Here is a 19425-nt window from a genome sequence, read left to right as displayed (position 1 = left end):
GTGGCCACCAAAGCTGCTTTCAAAATCCACAAAAACAAGTTTAAAAAAAATATACAAAATAACAGGCTACACTCAATATGTTTCCATTGCTGTTTCTGTTGTTGTTGGCTGTCGTTTTGACCATTTTTTTATTCCCTTCTTATTTTATATCGTATATTATGTATATGTACATGTAATAAGTTGATTACATTCGATTTTTTTTTTGCGTCATGCTTTGTGCTGGAGGTCCCCAAAGGTTACTAAAAAAAGCAAAAGGTCAAATGCAGTGCAATGAGTGCCGAGTCTTGAGACCACCCGCAGCCATTTAAATGCCATACTAATACACAGAAGCACATAAACAGCAATAATGGCAATAGCAACAATAAAAACGGAGGCAATAGTACCCACAAATACAACAATAAGCCACCCGAAAATAAATAAACAAACGGCGACAACATAAGCAAATAATCACATTAAATAAGTTGTGGAAACTCAAGGGTAAACAAAAGATAACGCCGTCGGGAGGACGAAACGACACCCAACACCACCCCCACCACCAATATTAACAGCAACAACAACAGCAACAACAACAGCAGCAACAAGAACAGCAGCAACAAGAACAATAGAAGCAAACGCACTGATATATTGAATTTTTGATTAGTTCCTCTCCTTCCCAGTCCCATTCCCATTCGCTTTTTTACTCCCATTCGGTTCTCCTTGACTCCCTCGTCTCCTCAAATGCCATTCGAAAATGCGCGCATAAAAAATTAAAAGCCAGGCATTGAAATTAAGAGCTCTTCCCTGCGAAAAATTGTCAGCACGCATGTGAAATATTGTAGAATTTATGATGCGTTTGTCTTCATTTTTCTGTTTCGGAAAAAAAATATAATAAATGAAAATATAAAATAACTGAACCAAAAAAAAAAAAACAAAAACAACAACCATGAAAAATGAAAGAAATGAAAACGTAAAAAATGGGCGTTATAACATTTCCATATCTAAAGTGACGACAAAGTGAATGCCATTTTTTTGAAGTTGTTTTTTTTTTTGTCGTTGCGCACAATGTTGCTGATATTGTTGCAAAGCTATTAAAATGGGGCGATGAAACAAGGAATAAAACGTGGTCGATATTAAAGCGCTTATAATACAAAAAAGTGAATGCCTGCCGCCTGCTGCTTTCTGTCTGCCTGCCTGCCTGCCCGTCTGCCTGCCTGCCTGTCTGTCTATAGAAATATTTATGCTCTGCTGTGCACGAGTATGTGTTCATGTATGTATGTATGTATGTATGTATATATTAAAGGTTTTTCTTTTTGGTTGTTGTTGTTGTTGTTATTCACAGTGATTGTGCGCTAATTGTTGACATAAAATGGATTCCGATGGTGTTCTATTCATGCAATAAAATACTTTCTGCAGTTCAAATTCGATTTCAATTTCATGTTAAATCGAGCAATTCGTAAATACCATTTTATTGCAACATCTATATTTGGATGTTGAAAGGGCAATTGTTTGAGCAATAGGCTTGAGAAAGTTCAAGGTACTTAACTTAGTTAGTGCCTTATTCTTCTTCACCTCCATTCTGCCTTCCTTCATTCTTCCATTCGTAAACTTGAAGTCCTCTTTTGCATATCCACGTGTTCTTTAGACAGCTCTAGAGAGATTTCCCCCCCTTCGTTTGTACTCATTTCATAGCTTTTATAAACGCCTCTGCTCGTCTTTAAGCAAAAATAGTCAGAATTTTATTTGTCAGGCACTCAAGCGGCGAAAAAGTGTTTGTAAACATTCTGCATACATATACAACCAACAACGAAACCAACATGAATTCAAGCAATTTGTTTATGTAGCCGTAGTAACAACTGCATAAACACACACACACACACAGACACACACACTCACTCAGTCACTCACGTACAAGTGAAACCCATAATCATGAATAATACATAAAACAAGGCAAGATAGCGATCGAAATAACATTTTTTCCACTAAACATAACGTCTAACTAACTGAAAATAATTGCATGCATGCCCAAATTTGTTATTATACGTAGTTTTTAGTGTTAATCTAGATCTGACTCGTATTATGTGTGCCTTCAATACCGTTCATAGAATTTAAAACCAAAGCAGCTAGAGTTGTTCCAACACGCAACTGTGGGTACAATACTAGTATAAATATCTTGTCGATATAATGCAGCAGATAAATATATGTACTAGCATATATATATTTATAATTCTTTGTATATACAATGTGAATGAATGGGCGCTCCTTTTTGCCCTTCGGTTGATACGAATTTATAGATCCTTTGTGTCATAATTCGTTGGGCAGGTTAGAAGAAAATTGCCTTAATAAATCGAACAAAAGCGTTATAAACTCACAAAAAAATCAATATTTTTAGAAACAAAGCAAGGTAGACGAGGGTACTATTTGCTTGCTAGCAACACACGGCAACAGAACTCAGTACAACTACATTCGTACGCGTAGATATCGCCAAAGCATGAAAAACCGATTAGGCTTGAAATTACTCAAGTTTAAAGTTTCTGATTATTTCGTGTACCTAATTGACTTGAATTTTAAACCTAAAATCGGGGCAATAATTGCCGAAAATCCCCATAAAGTTCGACTTAAAAAGACTTTGAAATTGTTACAACTATTTTATTCTGAAAATTTAAAAATATGTTTCACAAGACTAGTTTGAACATATTAGTTGAGCATTCGTTTTAATCAGGCCACATGCCATTAGATAGATCTCAGTGCGTCAATTCAGAAAGTGCAGCCACATCCATTTACCATCAGAATTGTTTAAAAAGCTAACATGTGGCTTTTCCCACCCCCGCCGCCAATAAACCGCCACACAGCATAGTCAAAAAAAAAAAAAAAAAAAAAAAAGTTACCATAGTCCATGTACTCAACATCAAGTGCACAAGTCATTGAATCAACTTTCGATTGCTGTCTATCACAGTTGAATGGTCCTAGCAATAACTCAAAAAGCTGAAGCCAACAATTGGTGCTTGGATTTCGTTCTCTTGAAAGCAAACAAAATGCTAGACTTTTCAATCACAAATGAAGTAATATCAATCAAAGCTTAGTTTCGAATCACAAATGGACACAAATCTCAAAATCCTCGACCATCAATATTGAGACAAAATAATTGACTTTTGTTTGGAATGCCACCAAACGCCATTTAAGCGCTTCCAGCATTTGAAACAAGATTTAAAATTGTCTGTAACCAAACTTAAAGCTTCAAATTAATACTGCTTTTCAATTAGCTAAAACACACAGATGTCAGAATAGCCAGTTGCTCGCACCACAAAATATTAAAGCTACGTTTCAAATTGTATCAGAAACACAACATTTCGTACTGGATGTGTGGCATGATTGTTCAAATACCATATAAATAAGAAATGTAGCCACCCTGCAGAAAAGCATATCGGCAAATTTTGTTTCTTGACTTTTAATTTGCATGTGTTGCTGTTCGGGTACACTAAGTAAACATGTTTGCTGTATTCCTAAGGCATTTATAATTTTTATAGCACGCCAAATAAACACGAATTTCGAGAATTCCGAGACATTGTTCGTAATTTCTACTGAAAGAAAAATGTTCATAAAATATTGCCTTGGCGGAATAAAAAGTTATGTTTGTATGTTATCTCTTTCCTTCATTTGTGATAATCTAACTTTCGAGTTCAGTTTTGCAGTCAGCGTTTGAATTCTATAGAACAAGATACTAGTTTAATCGTAATAATGAAATTGTGTTTATATTAAAAAGCAATATTTGTATTTGAGAGTGATCCCCAAAAGTATGCTACGCTTAATTGTGTACCACTTCCATACAACGTGCTGTTGGTATAGAAACGTTTCGGAAACATTTGGAACAGCTCAAATGCACAATGATCGGTACGGAAATGTACCTTTTTAAGAATGTATAAAGAAAAATACTGTAAATGGAAGCAGGTTTACCGCAAATACAATGTCGACCGGCTTCTGATAACGGTTCATGATTTCGAGCAAAATGTAGAAGCGCAGTATTAGATGGGCAGCAAACCTAATCAGGGGCAGCATTAAAGGGGACTGTCGATATATGACCAGTTTAGTATATAAATTACCCTCCATACATTGGCATATTCGCCGGTGCGTCTAGAATTTAAATTCCGGACCCGTTGCGACCCACGAGCTACCATTTCGTGCTCTTATCCATATCTTGTGGGAATACCGAAAATTGCAGCTAAAAACATGAACTCATAAGATGAATCTTTCAAGAGCGTTATCTTTTCCCCAGACGTTCATTTAACGATCAAGGGCGTACACGTACCACAACCAATTTGGTCCCTCTGAATCGTCCTTTCTCTGTCGCTCTCACTCTTTCTCCTTCACTCACTCAGTCAGTACCCTTTCCATTCGCCTCATTCAAAACGCACGCTCATTTTGCAATTGGATGGGTGTGTGCACGGCTATGTTTATGTGCGTTTATGGTCAACGCGGTAAAAATTTACGTTTGTAGTTTCTGTGTGAATTGCCTTTTTTTTTGCAATTTAGCAAACTCTTAAATTGGCTGTCAAGTCGCCGCAGCACCAATGCGGGCGCATACACACATACACGCGTACTCGCACACCTACACACTACACTCACACTCACACGCACTCACGCACACTCGTGCGCTTACAATTGTGTGCTCTGAATACGAACGTATATTCCACATTTCGCTCTGAATATATGTATGAATGTTTCTATATGAATGGATGCACAATATGATGTTGTTGTGCTTAACCACGTTTCGCCCATTTTTACTACATTCCTCTCCCTATGAGTTTGTTTGTGTGTGTGTGTGTGTGTGTGTATGTGCCTGCACGTATGAGTTGGCCCTGCAGTTCTGCAGCACTCGCCCAGTTGCCCATTAAAAGTGAGGAATGAAAATTGAATACAAAAGCTCCACGTCTTATTTTACGCTTCATTTTCATTCGCATTGCTATCACTAAAGGTTGAACCTAATATGGAAACCAACTAACTGATTCTTTTGATAGAAAAGATTAAAGCTTATATTCTCATTCACTCATTTTTACCGAAAGAGTTCAGCTAATTTGCAATCTTATTTAACTGCAACTCTATAAGTATACAGATGTGAAACGGATGTGGAATATAATGAGTTTTTTTATACCCTGTACCCGTAGGGTAAAAAGGGTATATGGGCATTTCCAATCTGACGTTATGTGACATTCGTACGACAAAATATTAAATAAATTAATGAAAAAGTAAAATTTTTAAAAAGTTTTTTTTATAGTTGGGTAGTAGTTTAATAGCACTATATTCGGTAAAAAAAAATTATAGCATTTGACCTTCAAGTTTATAAGATATAAGCAAAAATAGGCCCTGACGTTACGTTACTAAAAAAGGAAGTGGGTTTTGACTTGGATTACAAAATGGCAAAACTCTGCGAATTGGGAAGGACTTTTTGCTTGAATTTTTTTCAGAAGGCTTTAAATAAATATAAGTTTATTATTCAAGTTATATAATTAAAAAATCTGTACTCGTTTTTTTAAAAATTGGAATTATCGTCTGACGTTACGTTATCTGACGTTACGTGACAGAATTTCCTTTGGTAAATTTGTAGTTAAGATTGTTTTTAAAACATTATTTAACGCAAGTTTAGTTATAAGAAAGTGATTTTTATTGTTATATAATGATTATTAGAACAAAATAAGAGGTAAAAAGATTATATGTGTATATATGTACATAAGTATTATAATGTAAAAATGGTAAACATGATTTTTATTATACGCTGTACCAGTAGGGTAAAAAGAGTATATTAGGTTTGTGCAAAGTATGTAACATACAGAAGGAATCATCTCCGACCCCATAAAGTATATATATTCTTGATCAGCATGACGAGAGAAATCGATCTAGACATGTCCGTCTGGATGAACGCGAGGATCTCAGAAAATATAAAAGCTAGAATAACCAAAGTTGGCATCCAGATTCTCCTAGGTCCGAGTAAGGACGAGTTTATTTTATTTTTACCTGGGTACAGGGTATTACACTGTCGGGCTTGCTCGACTGTAGCGTTCTCTCTTGTTGTAATTCAATGTGATTATTAGAATAGAATAAGAAATTAGAATAAATGATTGAATGAATATATATATTATACATAAGTATTATAATGTAAAAATGGTGGTTGAAAATGCAGTTTCAGATGCTTTTATTTGCAAGCCTTCGCCGCTAGATTTAAAATGAATCTGGTGTATACCAGGTATGTTCGGCAACTCCTGCCACTTTTCAAACAACAAAGTTGAAAACTTATCTACCTGCTCTGAGGAAATGTGCATTACTCTAATCCCAATTATGTTACTTTGAGCACATTTATAAAAGGAAAAGGCATCGTCAAGAATTATATTTTTAGTTTTTGTTGTATGCCAAACTTTCCGTTTTATTGTCGCTCCTACCCCATCGACCGCACCTTTGCCGTGAGAAGTTGAAAAATAATTCCATTCTAGAACCTTAATTGATGATTCCATCTGCATTAACGGTAATTGGAAGTAAATTGAAAATAAACAAAATACCATTCAATGAAATTACTTACAATCTGACGTTACGTGACACACTTTTGAAAATCAATATAAAAATAACTATTTGCTTTGTTTCGGATATTTTTATTACAATTAATTAACTTTATTAAGCTTTGTTAAATTTCAAATTTTCACGCACTTGCGATCACCAGCGTAGGAATAATGAGAATAAATGCCCTTTTTCTGACGTTACGTGACATTAGCAGATGGGTAAAAGCAAATCTAAAAATTTACCGTTAACTGATATTTGATTGCTCTTCTGCATTTGTTTCAAGGTTTGTTGTTGTTGTAGCTAGCATTTTGCAATAAGAGCGCAGTTGCACAATAACTCTTACAATCGTAAATGGTAAAGATAGAATGCTCTTAAAATATGCAAAGCTGACCAAAACCCTGAACTTGAACTTTGTAGGCCTATATTTCGCCATCGCAACTAGGTAGAGCTTTGAACTCTTTAATTTAATAAAATTTGAACATTTCTCTTTAATATTGCATGTAAAGAAAAACTGTTAGTTAACTTTTAATTTTTCGGTCATGGTGGACTTTTCTGTGGAAATGCCCATATTAGGTTTGTGCAAAGTATGTAACATACAGAAGGAAGCATCTCCGACCCCATAAAGTATATATATTCTTGATCAGCATGACGAGAGAAATCGATCTAGACATGTCCGTCCGTCTGTCCGTCCGTCTGTCCGTCTGTCCGTCCGTCTGGATGAACGCGAGGATCTCAGAAACTATAAAAGCTAGAATAACCAAAGTTGGCATCCAGATTCTCCTAGGTCCGAGTAAGGACGAGTTTATTTTATTTTTTGGAATTTTTCCCCCCTTCCCCCGTTACAGAATTTCCAATAATTTTCAATACCGTCCACATTTCAAATGCTACCTAAGCCAAACTTTGCACACATAATTAATATATAATTGTCTACTGTTGTATAAAATTTTATTCAATTCGGTCAATTCTAAGAAAAGTTATTAGCATAACAAATTCTCGCCAGTACAACCTCCCCAAACTGCAGCAACAAGTTCGCTCTTCTTCTTCCTCTTTTTGCTGCTGCTATGGGCGCATATAACTCAGTGACGGAAGTTTACATGGGTACAGGGTATTACACTGTCGGGCTTGCTCGACTGTAGCGTTCTCTCTTGTTTAATTTATAATTTCTGAGCCAACAAATGAGGAAAATAATGCAAGCTATATAAATATAGTGAAAAAAAAGATTGAATCAAAATATTGTAGAAGTGTTTGAATATAAGCAGATATAAATAAAACAAGAGAGAACGCTACAGTCGAGCAAGCCCGACAGTGTAATACCCTGTACCCAGGTAAACTTCCGTCACTGAGTTATATGCGCCCATAGCAGCAGTAAAAAGAGGAAGAAGAAGAGCGAACTTGTTTCTGCAGTTTGGGGGGGTTGTACTGGCGAGAATTCGTTTTGCTAATTACTTTTCTTAGAATTGACCGAATTGAATAAAATTATAAACAACAGTAGACAATTATATATAAATTATGTGTGCAAAGTTTGGTTTAGGTAGCATTTGAAATGTGGACGCTATTGACGAAATTCTGTAGCGGGGGAAGGGGGGGAAAATTCCAAAAAATAAAATAAACTCGTCCTTTCTCGGACCTAGGAGAATCTGGATGCCAACTTTGGTTATTCTAGCTTTTATAGTTTCTGAGATCCTCGCGTTCATCCAGACGGACGGACAGACGGACAGACGGACGGACGGACAGACGGACAGACGGACGGACATGTCTAGATCGATTTCTCTCGTCATGCTGATCAAGAATATATATACTTTATGGGGTCGGAGATGCTTCCTTCTGCATGTTACATACTTTGCACAAACCTAATATACCCTTTTTACCCTACGGGTACAGGGTATAAAAAAAAGGTAGACATTTTATTTAAGCAACACCGACTGTCCGCTCAGCATAGTCTCATCAAATGTTAAAATATTTGAAAAAGACACAGATATAAGCCATACCATTTCAACACGTTCTTTTTTAATATTTAATAACAAAAAGGATATATAGTTACGTAGGTTATAAATTTATTGTAGAGAGGCTTACAATTTTGGAAAACAGAATTGGCAAGAAAACATAAAGTTCTACTAAAGTATTAGTTTAGTACAGAGTTAGAAACTGTTAAGCTGTTATGAATGTATGAAAGTACTCGTATATAGGCGAAGAGGGTAACAGAGGGGGGCAATCAATTGCCTTAAGAGGAGGGAACTCCATTTACAAAAGACCCAGTTTAAAGTCTATTGGGTGGCTTTGAGCAGAAGGGAGAAAACTCACTGGTCCCTTGGGACTGCTAAAGTAAGTGGCTATGTACCTAGTTCGGGGAACCGCTGGGTATTTGTATATGGTGTGTTGCAACTTGCCGTTTGCTAGTTTGGTTCTTCGTTCGCCTTTTTTATATATATTTGTTTTTTATCGCCCCCACTGCTGTGTTCTGGTTCAAAAAGATATTAACGCGCAGAAAAATGCTGCACATTAGCCGGCGTAGTTTTTCATTTTTAATTTTCACTCTGCGAGTGGGTGGTGCGGCTTTTAAGAGGTTTTTCGTTGCCATGCTGTCATGCTCCCACGTTGCCACGTTGCCTAGGTTGCCACCGTCGGAACGACTGCAACGAATGTTGCTTCTGCACGCTCGTTTTCAGAATATGGAAGAGGCACAAATACATATTGGTTGGCAGCGAGGGGCGTTCAACGGGGAGTGGAGGTGCGTGGTGCGAGGTGCGAGGTGGGCGGTTGGAGGGCGGTTGCACTTCCCGACGCCAAATGAAGGGGACCTGGGCGTTGGCGTTGGCGTCAGCGTCGGCACCAACTAGAATTTAAATGAAACTTTAACACCTTGGAAACTTGGGAATTAGTCGGTAAACACGTTTAATGAATCGCGCTTTTATCCAAATGCCTGGCAGTTGGGGCGAGGGGGCCGGCACGGGAATAGTGGCAAGAGGTGCTGCGGATAAACGTTGCCAAAGGTGCAGCACATTGTCTCGTAAAATGAATATTTGGGGAAAATGCACAGTCGCACACACTGCTCGTATATACTTTTATTACAATCCATTAAATAAGTATAATGAAGTTTATTTACTTCCACAACACAAAAGTAAGCAACAGCCACTATAACGAAATGGAAAAAAGGGTTAAGATACACATTCACACACACACACACAACATATGTGCAGTAGATATGGCTAATTAGCACATTTGTTATATTTTTTGTTGTTGCTCTTTCAGTTGTTTTTCTTCGATAAAAGGTAGAGGGTTAAATTGAAAAGGAGTTGGAAAGCTCCGTTAAATTAACAAAACGGTATAAAATTGCAGAAAGTCACGCAATAATACCGAAAGGAAGAGCACAAACAAAAACTACTTTAATAGAAGAAAACAAAATTAACAATCCATTAAAATAGCAGTCGCTTCATATTATCGCAAATTAACAACTAAATGTAGGAGCTGCACTAACTTTTCTTCGAGCACTTTCCAGCATAAATAAATCCATTTGAATTTGCATTTTGTTGTCTATTTGCAGTAAAAAATTAGCACACATCATCATTTTAATAAGACTGTTATTGCTGAACGCAGAGCAGCTTCAAAAGCATTAAAATAGTTGACTTCAGAATTAGAAGAAAATCGAAAAATCGAACAATTTTCTATTTTGTAGCGCGCTTTTTAAATCTCTTCTCTTTAATACTTTAAAGACAATATATTTTATTTATATTTGTGACAAAGATATATTGCTATTCCAAGTATAAAAATTAGATATGAGATCGTTAAATGCAAACATTTTTGTATACAAAAAGGAGCGGGATACTCCTCTTCACTGAACATCCTTCACCTTTTAGATTTAGTAGAAGGGGTTGGTACACTACAAATCATTCGATTTAACAAAAACATCATCAAATTTCACAAATTCCTTATATTATCTACATACAACACTGATTGTATCATTGACGTCGATTCTGACAAGCAAATATTTTATTTAATTAATGAGGTGTTGAGTGAATCAAGTTTATTACAATTGACAATATTTTACATTATATTTCTATTCTATTTCACTAAGCAAGGAAGTTGCTATAGCCGATCGATCCCAATTGACTTATTCTTTTCTGTTATCGGTTACTATCGATTATTTATCACTGTTAATTATTAGTCACTACTTAGCTAATTATTACCTGTTACTGCTTGAATTACTATGCTATACACTTATATTTATAATTTTCTACAGCGGCCTTTGCTTTATACTATTTCTAACAATATAGGACTTTGTATTCTGCCCCCTACTTCAGTGGGTCTTCCAGCTGCTTAGTCGTTCCTTTGAATAGGCTCACCCTCAAGCGGCTGGTTGTTTGATAAAGCCAAAGCAAGTGTATGTAGGACGTTAATGATTCAATAACAGCTTGCTACAAACCACAAATCGTACCTTTTTAAGAGTGGAGTGCAAGCACCACTTGTCGATGCATAAATATCGACGCACGTGCATTATTCGTTTCAGTGCTTATCGTTATCGATAAGTGTGGGCGTTCTTTTCTCAAATGCTATCAAATGTTAATTTAGCAACTTATTCAGTTCTGTCCATACTTATTCTACTATTGAAGCAGCTTTTTGAACGATTAAAAATCGATCCAATTATGTTTTAACATTACTTGTAGTGAGCAAAGTAACTCACTGATTATGATAAATTCCCAGTTTGTTTAATCACTAAATAAGCGTTTTCATAATACCTGAAATATGTTAAGGACATTAATTTCACAATTAACTTAATTGCCTCCAAAAATGCCACTACAAATAAATTAATGTGTACGGCACTCTATAAACAATTCAATAATAACACTTAATGAATTGAGAACGGCTTTTAATGCATTAATTTATAATTAATTGAAGAACCATAAACACTTCAAATATCCATTAACAAATTGATTTGAAAATGCTGTGAGTCTATTTATTAAAAATTAATGATTCAATGAATGCACCCCAAAGAAATGTTTGAATATTAAGCGAATTAACCAATTTCGAATGAATATTTCATACCATATTCGTATTTAACAGATTTAACGGCCAACTCAATCAACAGCTGACAAGTACATTGACTCTAGGCATGTAAAACCAATGAGTGTGTATTGTCCTAAATAAATATTTCAACAAATGACTGTATAAGTTCGCTCATTGTAGTAATTAAAGCGATTTATGAATGAATGAATACACCCTTAAATAAACATTTCAAATATTCAAATGAGCTTTGATCAATTGATTGCCTCGAATGCTTCGGGTCTATTGATGAAAAATAAATGCCACAGAAATCATTTGAAATGGCCAATAGCCAAACCACAAAGGTTATAATTAAAGTAAACTGTCACTGTGCCACCTCACCTAAATCAGAACCTCATGCTCATGCTTTGCCCAAATACATATATACTATATATATGTATATATCTTGTATATCCTTTTTTGCTTCCTTTCTTTCTTCCTTCCGTCCTTCCTTGCCTGCTTCCTTCCATAAGTGTACTTAGTGTAATAACTACTGGAAAGAAAAGTAGAGCACTGCATTTTCGCTCACCCCTCCGGCTCTCCTGCCCTCCTGGCCACCCCTCCACCTCCCCTCTAGGCCTTTCTGTCTCTTTGACTGTGTACTATTTCAAATTAATAAGCATTCCACTTTAAGGTTTTTCCTTTGTTTTATGCATTTTCATTTCAGTTGCCTGCCTAGAGGAGCGTTTGAGTAGCCAAGCTAGCACACCCATATATATATAGCACACCTATATATACTCGTACTGGTACTGGTACTGGTACTGGTACTCGTACACCAACATGCAACCTACCTAGCTTCGTGCATACAAATATTTTCAAAAGAAACGAAACCAAATCAGAGTCGTCGCTGCCGGAAACAAAGAAAGGCAGACGAGAAAGCCAACCACTACAACAACACAGAGTAACAACATAACAACAGCTGCGCGAAAGGACTCTGGCGAGGAAGCGAGGGAGCGAGGCAGCGAGGCAGCGAGCAGAGACAAAAAGGTGAAGAAAAGAAAAGTGCATCCATCTGTTGGTTCCAGGGAAAAGCCGCAGCACATAAAAAAGAAAGAGGAAAACTATCAGGGGATGGGGGGAAGACGAAAAGCCGAGCAATGACAATATTGGCCACAAACAGACAAAAGGCAACAAGCAGCAATTGAATAAACAGCAATTAAAGCGAGAAGCAAAAAACCTATAGAACGGATGCACGAACGGATGTGCGAGCAAGAGAAACTGTCAGAAAACAACAAAAAATAATAAGAAATTGGCAAAAAGGAAAAACAGCCAAATATATAACAACCGAAAATTTGTAGAGCGTGCCAAGTTGAGCCAAAACCGAGCCAGATTCCAATACCAAGAGCAAGACCACGACCAAGACCAAGACCAAGACCAGACCGAGACCACGACCACATACAGAAAACCTCAAAGTTTGAGCTCTTGGGTCTAAGAGAGATTCTAGCTCTGTGGGTGACAGCGTCAGCATCAGCGTCAGCGTTAGAGTCAACATTTCTACTTTACTTCCTTATTTTCCAACTTATTCAACTTGTTCAACTTATTCTAAACGGCGACGCCGACAGTGCGCCGGCAAAACAAATGCGAATCATTTCCGGCTGCACATAACAACGGCCCAGCAACAACAACAAGAGCAGCAACAACAATAGCAGTCACGACAGCAACAGCAACAGCAACAACAACGACTTGGGGGTTGAGTAAGAGGAAAACAAAAAGCTGCTGGCTGCTTGATCAACAGCTATATACATATATATCCAAGTCGTTATGGCAGCTCGCTGACAAGCAGCAGCAGCAGCAGCAGCAGCAACAGCAACAGCAACAACAACGCAACAACCGTAGCCGCAGAAAAAGTTGGAAGAAGGGGGGACTGGCACTTGACACGAGCCTGTGAGGACCTCTAGGCGTTGAAGACGCAGTAAGACGTGCGTAGCGAGCGACGGCGACTGAAGTCAAGACACATGTACCCTCAGGATATATTCGAGTGGCAGCAGCAGCAGCAGCAGAAGCAGCAGCAGACGACACATTTAACGTCTGGCGTGGGGTTGAAGTTGAAGTTGCAGTTTGAGCTTGGGGCATTGTTGGAATTCTTTGCTTGACTTATGCCACGCAACAGCAGCACCAACAGCAGCAGCAACAACAGCAGCAGCAGCCACAGCAACTGTCCAGTGCGACAATTGTATAGTTTCTACTTTTTCCACTTGTCATTGTTGTTGTTATGTCAGCGCCAGCAACAGCAAGAACAGCAGCAACAACTACAATAATAGCAAGAACGAACATGTTTAACTCAAGCAACAGCGGCCAGAGCAACAACACCAACAGCAACAGCAACATCTCCATCATCAGCAGCAGCAGCAGCAACAGCAACAGCAACATCAAAAAAATTAACAACATTCTAAAAGGTTCCTTCACTCCTCCTCCTCCTCCTACACACTCCAACACTCGCCGAACAACAGCAATAACTGCAACAACAATTAAAACAACAACAACAACAACAACTAGAAGAACAGCAACAACTCACTACCTGCCCCTGCTCAGCTCAGTGTTGTTGTTGTTGTTGCTACTACTGTTGTTGCCAACAACTACAAAAGCCGACTGGCTAATGGACTGCGGCAATTGTCACTGCAAATGGAATTCTGGGAAAAAGACGGCAGATTGTAAAAATCTGAGCTTAAGCGCCGTACCAGAGAACCTAAGCTCTGAACTGCAAGTGCTCGATTTATCGCACAATCGTATACCCTATTTGGAGCAGAATGCCTTCCTCACCGCCAAACTGCAGAATCTACACAAGCTCTTCATCAGAAACAGCACATTGGAGCAGGTGAATCCGCGAAGCTTTACACAATTGGAAATACTGATAGAGCTGGACCTATCCAATAATTTACTGAGAATCCTGCAGCCCAATGTTTTCGCTCGTCTGATCAAGGTGCGGGCGCTGGTACTGAATGGCAATCTGCTGGAGTCTCTGGGACCGGGTGTATTTCATAATTTGAAATATCTACACAAGATCGAGCTGAAACATAATCGCCTGATGCGCATCGATGCGCAGGCGTTTGTGGGCGTGCCACTGCTCTCGCAGATCTATCTGGACAGCAACCAATTGAGTCTGTTGAGGAAGGAGAGTTTCGAGGGTCTGAAGCGTTTGACGGCCCTCTCGCTCGATGGCAATCCCTGGAACTGCACTTGCGAGTTGCAACTCTTTAGGGATTTTGTGCTGCGCCAGAATCTGTACACGCCGCCGACGGCCTGCTTCTATCCCTTGCAGTTACGTAGCATGCTCTGGATTGAGGATCAGCCGGAGGCGTTCGCCTGCAAGCCCAAGATTATATATCCAACACGCGGGGCATCCATCAACACTTCCAAGGAGAATGTGACGCTCGTTTGCCGCGTGCACGCCTCGGCGAATACAATTATCGCCTGGGACTATAACAAGCAGCTTTATCGATCAACAACGACCAGCACAACGGGGGGAACGGGGGGAACGGGGTCAGGAGCAGGGATGCCAGCATCCACCCTGGCGTCATCCTCATCGACGGCTTTGCTCGGCCATGGCGACAATCAGCGCGTTCACATTCAATTGTTGCGCGACGAGGCCGCCAAGGAGGAGGAGTTCGGTCGCGACATATTTATCTCACGCCTCACGATCTTGGGGGCCGATAAGAGCGATGAGGGCATCTATACGTGCCTGGCCGAGAACGCCGGCGGCAAGGATGCCGTACAAATGAGCCTTCTCGTGCAAAAGACCGGACCAAGGGATCTGCTGATGCACAGCAATCTCTTTATCGTAATATGCCTAATGGCCCTGGGACTGTTAAGTGTGTCGGTGCTCCTCTCGATGATCACCTGCTGCATCTATAAGCGCTTCAAGCACCTCAATCCGAGTCATCACGAGCACATGCGCCATTTGAATCTCTCGCCTCAACAGCTGGCTGGCAACGAGAACGAACGAACGGCCATCAATGTTGTTATAGCTGGTGGCACGGAGGTCCTTCTCGACTCGGTGAGCACGGCCGAGAATACATCGCTAAGCAATTACAAACACCACAAGGCGACGGCTGACTTAACCAGCAACACCGGCGGTGGTGGAGGAATGGCCGGCTCTGGCAGTGTTGTTGGAGTGGGTGTCGGCGTCGGCGGCGAGTGTGTAAATAGTAAATATGTGGATGTCATCAAGTGCGGCAACAACAGTGTCATTGTCGGCTACTTGGACAATCAGGGGGGAGCGGCGGAAGCGATAGGGAAGCGTTCGGGTTCCGGCATCGCTGTAGGTGGAGGCGTCGAGGAGCGTGGTGCACACAACCATGGAGAAAATCAATATTTGGAGCAAAAGTCTGAAGGTAACAATTTCTTTTTGTTTTACTTTCAATTTCAAGCCTCGCGCCACTTAAGACTTCAGGTCCTTGACACATTTATGGTTTGCGGGGGGAAATTCAACAAACAAGAAAGTATCCATTACTTCTTCGGAAATGTAGTAAAAAGTCATAGACAAGTTGTAAATTATTGAACAGATAAGTAAAAACTTTCTGGCTAGTCAGATAGCACTCCATCCCCTCGTCCCCGCAGAGCGTAGACTCGACCTTTTGGTTGGGGAGGAGGGGAAATAAAATATACAGTAAATCAGCAGCTAGCTGGACTGTTTTTATTAACAAGCTTAGTTCTTAGTCCCTCAAAAAAAAACTACTCAAGGCAGACAGGGCGGTTTTTTTTTTTTTTTCAAAAAAGCTAAATTTCCTACTCTACTCAAGAGATGTCAAATAAAAATATAGCCTGTTCCTACCTCCCTTTTTCTTATTTAATTAAGTTTACTTAATCTAACCACACACTAATAAGATTTCATTTTCAGTTCTACTGTTAGGTCAGACGGGCAAATAGTCTGTGCATTGCCTTTTTGCTCTACTGCTTTGTGACTGAAATCAAATTACAAGTAGTTTCCCAACATGCTTGTGATTGAAGGAATTAATGTGCAAGCGATTTGCTGCAGCTAGTAAGGAGCAGTAAGGAACACATATTTGAAGACACATTTCATCCTTACAACATTAGGGCTTTAACCTACTTCTGAAATTCAACAAATTTGCACTCATTTGCCTGTCCGTGCATTATTGATTGGTGATTATTAAATGCTATAAATACTACAAGTATATCTGAAATGAGCAGAGGCATGTGCTCTGATTAGAGTATACGTAGTGGGACTTGTTTTAATTGAATATTTTACACTGAAATGACTTCTCGCAGTTCATGGGAAATTCCTAATTCAGAGTGGAAGAAGAAAAAAGTCAAAGACACAGACACAGATCTGACATCTGACATTTGTAATCAGGACAAGTTCCAAAAATATCTAAATCGTGCTGGCCAATGTACTGAAAAGTAATTCAAGCTGACAACTAATCTCCGGCTTACTTCCAATTACAGATAAGTCCAATGCTAGGCCCACGCAAGCGGAGCTGAGTCGTGCGAGCAGCGGCGGAGGCGGAGGCGGTGGTGGCGGTGGCGGCAGGAGTGGCACAGTCCACAGTTTTGGCAGCCTCAGCAGAGGCACCTACACGGACAATAGTGGCGAGGGCCGCCAGGTGGCCGTTGAGTACCAGCCGGACCTGCTGCCAGCTTATCGCACCACCAGAGGCAGCCACCACAAGCTGGAGCATCCATTGCCCCCCAGTGAAGAGCTGCAGCACAATACCAACAGCAACACCAATAGCAGCAACAATACGAGCTCGTCGCGCAGCAAGTACAACATAAATGTGCAGGAATACTTGCAGAGCAAATATGGGGCCGGCAAGCTGGGAGGGGGAGCCGCCAATCTGAACAACAACAACAAACACAACACAACAATGAATAGCAACAACGAGGAGGAGCGCGGAGCGTGCAATAGACTGGCGACTATGCCGATTGCGGAGCGAATGCGAATAAGCAAGTCACTGGTGATGACACGCCCACAACCCACCGAGCGGTTGGCCAACACCAGCATCAGCTACGAGTATCGCCAGCCACCACCGCCACCCTATAGCGCCTCCTGTCGGACCACCACCGGTTCCGGCCCCGGCTCCGGATTGGGCTCAACACGTTCGCCTGGTCCAGGACCGGGATCCGGAGCCGGACACGGACACGGACCCGGACACGGAGATATAGATGAGCCAGCGACGCTGCAAACCTATGTAACCACTTCCGCCTCGGCCTCAGCCTCTGCCTCATCACCCGCGCCTTCGTTGAGTATCCTGAACACGACCATCGGGGGCGGGGGCAGCGGTACAATACGACGGCAGCTGCTCTGATAGCTTGCCCAGCTGAATGCGTGACCAGACGATCAATAAGTAGAAAGAGTAGAGGACATGGACGTTCAGTACTATACACGTATAGCAGAGTTGTGTCGGTTTGGTTGGAAATCGTAGAAGCAATCAAGGGATCTTTGAGTTTCGTACGTTCGTTCATCTTTTCAGTTCAAATTGTGATTTATTTCTGCTACTGAAAAGCTAGTTATTGCTTATTTTTTAAATAAATAAATAGTCGATGTGTGTATAAACGAGTTTAAGGTTTCTAAAACGTACTTAAGTAGGTTCAAAATTAGTACACCGGCAGAATTAGGCTGGCTTGGGAATTCTTCAGTACTTCCATATTATAAAGCTTTTCTCCAATTAAATGAATTACAAGTAGTTCATTTTAATCAATTAGTTGCAGAACTTGTGAACTAGTTGGCTTCGAACTTATTATTATTTTCTCCATTTGAGTCAAATAACTAGCATATACGAGTATACTATATGATTGCAAATAAGCTAGCTCGGTGATCTCGTTTTTCTCTTAACAGTTAACTAGTTCAGCATTATTATTAAATTGCTAAAAATATTGGACCATCGACACATATATAAGAAGGAGAAGGAGATTTAGGGTTACACGATTAAACTAGTTCCACAGCTAGTTGAAAACTTACTTTCGACTTTACAATTACTATATTTTCTATAATTAGATCAAATTATTATTGTGAATGAGCTAGCTTACGATATTGAACCAGATCGCACAACTCTGCCAAACAGCGTCTACATCTCGTGGACAATAAATTGTGCATTGCGGCCATAGCCCGAGGCCCGCAGTGTGTCTTCTCTGTAGTTTTTTTTTACCTATGTATATACCACACACCTAAACACATGCATACCTATACCTATACTATATACATATATAAATATATATACTTTATAAATAGACGTACATACATATAGTACATATAAATACATACATATATAAGTATTTAAGCATATGTGTTTATGTAACTAGTTATAAGAATTTTTTGTGTAGATTATAAACACGTGCTTCATCCTAAAAAAAAACTTCCATAAAATGGTCGTAGGCAGAAATGGCGGCGCTACGACGCCATTTTGATTTACATTATGCGCGCCATATTGCCACTAGATGACAATTTCTGGCGACATGGGTGAATAGTCATGCAAGTGTATGTATCGTTAGCAATCGCATAAGCGGGCTTCATCTGGCACTGCTATGTACATATGTACATACACGTATGTATATAAGCACATGTGCACATATGTACTTGTTCATACGAGTATGTAAACAAGGGCATGCAAACACACAGATGTAATCAACTTCTTAAGATATGAAATTAATGAAATTTACTTACCTTGATAGTCTGAAAATGTAATGCAAATGGAGTAATTAACTAATTAATAATTTTTAAATATATATATATATATATATATATATATAAATGTATGTATATGTAAGCATAATAATTTAGTTGATTCCCTACGTTGCTATGCAGCGGCTGCGTTAACAAAATTGATTGCAAACTTGTTTTATTTGGCACACATGTACATACATATGTACTCGAGAAGGTTTGTACAGTCAAAAATGAATGTAAACTTGAAG

The 19425-nt window shown here is 39.4% G+C and overlaps 1 protein-coding gene across 1 annotated transcript; it reads left to right on the top strand.

The window, feature by feature from the left end:
- Nucleotides 1-13331: 13331 nt before the first annotated feature.
- LOC115627994 lies at nt 13332-17822 on the top strand. The gene is made up of 3 exons (XM_030523890.1): nt 13332-15890; nt 16963-17613; nt 17680-17822. Exons 1-3 carry the CDS (start codon nt 13772-13774, stop codon nt 17820-17822), a joined length of 2913 nt encoding a protein of 970 aa, XP_030379750.1. The 5' UTR covers nt 13332-13771.
- The last annotated feature ends 1603 nt before the right edge of the window (nt 17823-19425 follow it).

Source organism: Scaptodrosophila lebanonensis, unplaced genomic scaffold (genome assembly GCF_003285725.1).
Source record: "Scaptodrosophila lebanonensis strain 11010-0011.00,11010-0021.00 unplaced genomic scaffold, SlebRS2 tig00000098-arrow-pilon, whole genome shotgun sequence".
In the NCBI taxonomy this organism is placed as follows: domain Eukaryota; kingdom Metazoa; phylum Arthropoda; class Insecta; order Diptera; family Drosophilidae; genus Scaptodrosophila; species Scaptodrosophila lebanonensis.
The sequence above is the reverse complement of the archived record's forward strand: the minus strand, read 5'-3'. Positions and strand labels throughout refer to the sequence as shown.

Coding starts and splice junctions, on each gene's coding strand:
- LOC115627994 (XM_030523890.1), top strand. CDS start 13,772: ATGTCAGCGCCAGCAACAGCAAGAACAGCAGCAACAACTACAATAATA. Junction 15,891..16,962: donor TTTGGAGCAAAAGTCTGAAG/GTAACAATTTCT, acceptor TTCCAATTACAG/ATAAGTCCAATGCTAGGCCC. Junction 17,614..17,679: donor CTCCGGATTGGGCTCAACAC/GTTCGCCTGGTC, acceptor ACGGAGATATAG/ATGAGCCAGCGACGCTGCAA.